At 38.4% G+C, this 6,000-nt stretch overlaps 1 protein-coding gene across 1 annotated transcript in view; it reads right to left on the bottom strand.

Annotated features, from left to right (window-relative positions):
* Positions 1 to 2,515: 2,515 nt before the first annotated feature.
* LOC139268440 (bromodomain-containing protein 3-like) overlaps positions 2,516 to 6,000 on the bottom strand; it is a 153,506-nt gene continuing 150,021 nt past the window's right edge. Inside the window, exons 13-15 of the mRNA XM_070886594.1 lie at positions 2,950 to 3,232; positions 2,717 to 2,860; positions 2,516 to 2,634 (exon numbers count right to left, since the gene is read on the bottom strand). Of these exons, the coding sequence (XP_070742695.1) occupies positions 2,516 to 2,634; positions 2,717 to 2,860; positions 2,950 to 3,232 (546 nt within the window). The remainder of the gene's footprint in view (positions 2,635 to 2,716; positions 2,861 to 2,949; positions 3,233 to 6,000) is intronic.

Genomic DNA, 6,000 nt, shown 5'->3' with positions numbered 1-6,000 from the left:
TAAATCTAGGCTGATACTCCAGTGCAGTGCTGAGGAAGTACTGCACTGTCAGAGGTGCCGTCTTTTGGATGAGGCATTCAACCCTCTCAGGTGGACATAAAAGATCCCACACTATTTCGAAGAAGAGCAGGGGAGTTATCCCCGGTGTTCTGGCCAATCAACATAACAAACAGATCATCTGATCATTATCATGTTGTTGTTTGCGGGAGCATGCCATGCACAAATTGGTTGCTGCGTTTCCCATATTACAACAGTGACTACACTTTTTTTTTATAAAGTACTTCATTGGCTGTAAAGTGCTTTGAGACGTCCGGTAGTCATGAAAGGTGCTATATAAATATAAGTCTCTTTAAAACATGCAGCTATTTAATTTAACACACTTCAAAAAGTAATTTGTAAGACTATTGGTGCACTTACCTGATTACTTAGAGTGTTTAACTTGCATATATAAATGCTTGCAAATCCATGTCTTCCTTTTTATTTCCTTCAATATGAACGGAAGCAGAGTAAAAACAAACAAAAACAGGTTTAGTTTGCTCTACTCTGCTTTTAAAAGTATGGAATGTTTATATAATTAGGAACAGCTGTACATACTGTGCCGTAAAAGTATATTGTTACCAATCTTACGAGTGACCATTTTTCTTCGAATGTCTTGACTTTTACATCAGATCCAACACCACAAAATAAATGATTTAAATATATTTATTGTTTAAGCATCAAATAAAGAAATGAAAATGAAAACAATGACAAAGCATTACTCCACATTCTAAATGCCACTTCCGTTAGATACATTTTGTAGAAAAATTAAAGGTCTCAAAATTAAATGCTTCAACAACTTATACATCTGTACAAGATAAAGTTGTTCAACTGTTCCATTGAAATCTACAAATTTTTCCTCTATAGCAACAATCAAATGCCCCATTCATTTAGTAATACTTCAGTCTCCAATATAAATCACCACAAGGGGTCAGAAAACCTTTGACAAAATAAATAAATGTATCACTACAAATCTTCTCATTTGGCAATATTTTTAATAATTTTAACTTTAGTCTCCATGTAAAAAAATGCAAGAATAAAGCTACAATTATAAAGAGCTCACCTTGACAGAGCAAGACTCTTGAAATAACTGTAGCTACTGAATGCCAGAAAAATGACGAGGTCAGCCAAATTCCACTCGCAGGGGTTGAAAGAGGTGAAAAAGATCAAATGGCAGAGTTCAGACTGAGGAATAGAATACTTGCTAATACTACAAATTTAAAGGATGGATGCATTATTATAATAATGGATCTCACTTCTAGCCGGTTACAAAACTGATTAACTACAGCATGTAGCACAAGTACAACAGGATCAGGAATAAGAATTTGCAAACAACTACCCAGTCCATCACCTACTAGAAATGCAAAAGTGAAAATATAAGTATTGTTTTGCCTATACTCTCCTTTTGCCATCCTGAAAACGGATATGACTATACAATTCATAATTGTAAAACACATCTTTTCTATCCAACTAAATATTACAAAAGTAATTTAAGTTATTTCTCCAACTGTAAAGACCGCTGCCTTAACCAGTTTCTCCACAGATTACTATTATACATGGAAAGCAGTTTGTCCGCTTTCAAGTAGCCTACTGCAAGCTATATATTTAATTCTTAGCATTAAACCAACTTTAATTAACAACTGCTATTATAAAAGCTTGCACTACAGTGTAGTACCTGTACCATTAAGTGAAAACTGTACTACCGCAGCCAAATCATAAAATATCCCTTACAACTGACTAACGCAAATTATGTATAAATGGTTAACTGGCCTCTCAATCCATACTACGCACTCAGAGTACGAAATCACAACACTTGCAAAACATTACATCGAATATAGAAGCTTACAGAAGCGTTCATGGTGAACTCCAGTTAGTCACTTAGCAAATCAAAAACAATAATATGACATGTAAAATATGTTTTACTCAACAAAGATCAATGGAAAATAGAGGGAGAAAAAAACCCAGCAAATGCTGGAAATACAAGGCCAGCCAGCACTTGGAGAAAAGACAAGTTAATGCTTTGGGTATAAGCATTTATCATATGACTGGTTAAGATTTTAAGTATAACCTTTACAGATGCTAACTGATGTATTTCCAGAATTTGCAATTTTCATACAGGTCAATGTCTTCTAGGTTTACAGGGTATATTATATTGCTTGATATTCTCCTTTCTGAGCAAAACACTTGCACCTTAACTGACTTTCTAACATTTTCAGACTTCTTAAAATAAAAAATTATGAAGAAATTTCTGGGGCAGGATTGATGGACCAGTCAGTCTTTTCCTGCCCATCATAGAATACTTCCCATTCCCAATATTGTGTCATGCAAGACCCATCAGTTAATAACCATCTCAGTTTTCTATAATGACTCCATGATAAATGCTGCAATAAGAATAGTTTTGAACAGGAGAGGTGGGAGATAGTGGTAATGAGAGGTTAATCGCACCTGGCTGTATTCATTTATGTACAGAAGTTGGCACCTAACCTGATTCAGAGTCACTGCTATCAGAAGAACTAGAGTCACTGCTGCTGCTGTCGCTTCCAGAGTCTGAGGAACTGCTGCTTTCGCTTAATCGGGAAAATCCACTCATCTCTACAGCTGGATCATCCTTCAGAGCTGTTTAAAAATAGTTAAAACACTCTGAATTTGAAGACAAAAAGGTTGAAGAGCACACTATTACAGTTTGAGCATACCAAGTACTTACGTTTTTTGTTTTGCTTCTTCCCAGAGTTCAGATGTCCACTCACATCCTGTAATCTCTTCTCCAGCTCTTGTTTTTTCTCCAGTTGAATTTCTTCCTTAGATTTTCCTGAAACTTTTTTAGCTACACAATGTGGTATCCAAAAATACATTAGAGTAGCCATCATTCTAAATAAAAGAGAAAATATATACACAATAGAATTTCATACTTACAAAAAGCTTTTCTTTGTTTTTTTCTTAAACAAGTCATAACATATCTTTCCAGTTCTCTTAGTGTAGAGGGTTTTAAAGTTTCAAAGTCAATTTCTATCTCATCTGGATTAGAGTCTCTCAAGGAGGGCTCCCTTGACTGGATGATGTGGACGACACGTCCCAGTTTGTCACCAGGGAGCTTGTTTATGTTAAGACTCAATTGTCTCTTTTCGTCATAAGACATTGGCTTCGCATCATCGTCATCTTCTGAATTATACAAAACAGGTGCTTGCTGCTTGTTTTTCTTTGATCGCCTGCATTATAAAGGACAACTCATTAGCATTAGTATTTAAATAGTCAATAAAAATGGTGTTATAAATACTTAGTGTCGACTACATATTAAGCAATAGTTAAAGCTGCAATGCCTGGCAGTAATTTTGGAGCCAGATTTTGTAAATAGGCCACAACAAAAAGAAGTCAGGATAGTTCACATTATCTGTCCTTCGGTCATCACTAAAAATACCATTAAAATAGAACCTGTTTATGGAGCTGTTTTGTCGAAGTGCTCAAGATGCTGAATGTCATGTTCTGGAATTGAAAGCAATTTCATTTGAAACAATTGCCTTAAGATCTCACTGGAGAAAAATCTCAGCAACAAGACCCATGGGAGGAAAAAAACACATGATCAAGAACAGTGGAACAAGCCAGTGGCTACACTATTGCACTGCTTTCATAGGAATTGCTAGATGAAAAAACCAAAAGTCCATCTATTTTGCCTTTTACTACTCCAGTAATCGCATGATATAATGATGAGTTGCTGACTATTCATAGCAATCAATCTCTATCATAGCTAACATACCCAGAAATTACAGAAGGAAATTCCCAGTGGTGAAGAGCTTTATGAGTCACCTCTTACCTCCCAAGCATGCTACACTTAACCATGTTATGTCTCAAATTACTCAATTACTATAACCTAAAATGTTATTGTCTGAAAGAAATCTATCCAATTTGAATGAGTGACTAGCATTTAAGTACCTTTTAATGATGTTAATTACCTGTCCCGCCGCTTACTGTCGGGTCTGCAATCCAAACGCACATCTGATAGTTGCGAAACTCACATGGAGGCGGGTTTAGAGTGGAATCCTGACCCGCTGTCAATCACGGCCATTTTGACAGCAGGCCCGCCTCCAAACCCGCACTTTGAGAGCTGTAAAGATTCCAGCTAGAGAGTGTTTCCACTCGTGAAGAGCAAAACCAGAAGCATTCAGTATAAGATAGTAAGAAATCAAAGGGAATTCAGAAGAAACTTCTTTACCCAGAGAGTGATGTGAATGTAGAACTCGCTACCACAGGGAGTGGTTGAAGCGAATAGTGGCCCTGATAAACTAATTTTAATTTTGTGAATTGTCAATTTTTTCCATTATGATAAAATTACAATTTTCAAGAAACTAAGGAAAAAAAAGTTTGTCCATATTTATTTCTGGTTTATCTTTTTCCCCCCTGTGAGAGCCATGATCTTTGTTCTGCTCTCTAGGACATTTTTTTTAAGTCAGAATAAAAGGAGCTTCTTAATTTCCTGGTTCCCTGTGAGAATTCTGCATTGTGATTGGCTGCTTAGACAGCTTGTTGACATCACAGCAGCTCACGCTATGGAATTCCCACTACACTGCACGTCGAAAAAGGCAAACTTCTTGCCACAGAGATAGAGATATCTTTTTGGGCAGCTTTCTTCAGGACCAATGGTGTATACCTTTGCTTTGTTGCTGACCGCTAATTAAGGGCCAATGGGCCGAATCAGGAGTCCTTCAGCATCCCACTTGATGCATTCCGCTCAACTCGATATTGCCCTTCATCAGTACTCTTGGTTTTCAACCCAGCAGCAAATTTCTTATTCAAAACCACATTTTGCCCTGAATCGGCACAAATGTGCACTTAATTTTTTAAGTATGTGTGTGGAATTTCAACTACGCTGTGAAAGTTCCAAATTCACAACACTGTATTGTATGGCTTACCAGTCAACATTTGATGTTACTTCCTTAATGAAATCAGAGGTTTGACAAGGAGCAGGCTATGAGAGGATGAAAGCTGTGTGTTTTGGGGCCGTAGATATCTGTTTATTGCCCAAGACTCTGGTCCAGCCATTGGTTTGAGTCCCAGACCAATTCATTTTAGTCAGGATTTCAAAAGTTAATGTTTCATGCAGACATCAAATGCACCCAAACTAGCAAGCAGATCTCTCACTCTGACCTCAGCCCGCTACATCATCATCATCATCATCCCTCGACACCGTTCTAATGAAGCACGGTGGAAGCTCAGGTACCAGCATCTCCTCTTTCAATTAGGACTTTACAGTCTTCTGGATTCAACACCGAGTTTGACAATTTCAGATCATAAACACTGCTTCCATTTTTTCTAGACAGCAGCTGTTAGTAATGCATTTGCTGTTGTCACTTACAGCTCCTCCAGACCGATCTTTTGTTTCTTTTATTGGCCCATTACCACCCCTTTTGTCATTTAATCTCTTCTGCCTTCCACACTTTCCTCTTGTTCTTTCCTCCCCTCCCCCTTCCTCCCTTGCCTGCTGCCCTTGTCCTTTTAGGTGGTAGATGATATGTTCTTACTATACAGTATAAATGCACACAAGGCCCATGCTTGAGAGGTCAGTCTGTGACCTGTCCTTTATTCCTTAGCACTCAAGTGCAGGAAGTGGGTGGAGCTTCCCCTTTTATACCTGAAGGTCCAGGTTAGGAGTGTCTCCCACAAGTTCACCACCTAGTGGTCATTGTGCTCACAGTGTACAACTTAGGTCAGATTATACATGGGTTACAATGCTGGTTGAATACATGACATCACCTCCCCCCCACAAAGTCTTATTGGGATCACAGGTTGAGTCTCTCTGGTGGTTTACGCTCTTGCAGAGCACCTGAGTTGGGGCTCCGGTTGTTGGGCGCTAGCCTGAGTGTCTGCTGTTTGCAGTGCCTCAGGCCTATCCGGACTGTCCACAGTGACTGGGCTCTTCTCCCTTTGGTCCCTGTGTTCGGTCACCTGTGGAGGAGTGAACTCTATATTGTG

Source organism: Pristiophorus japonicus, chromosome 8, assembly GCF_044704955.1.
Source record: "Pristiophorus japonicus isolate sPriJap1 chromosome 8, sPriJap1.hap1, whole genome shotgun sequence".
Taxonomy (NCBI): domain Eukaryota; kingdom Metazoa; phylum Chordata; class Chondrichthyes; family Pristiophoridae; genus Pristiophorus; species Pristiophorus japonicus.
Note: the sequence above shows the minus strand (reverse complement) of the source record. Positions and strands in the feature narration are given on the sequence as shown.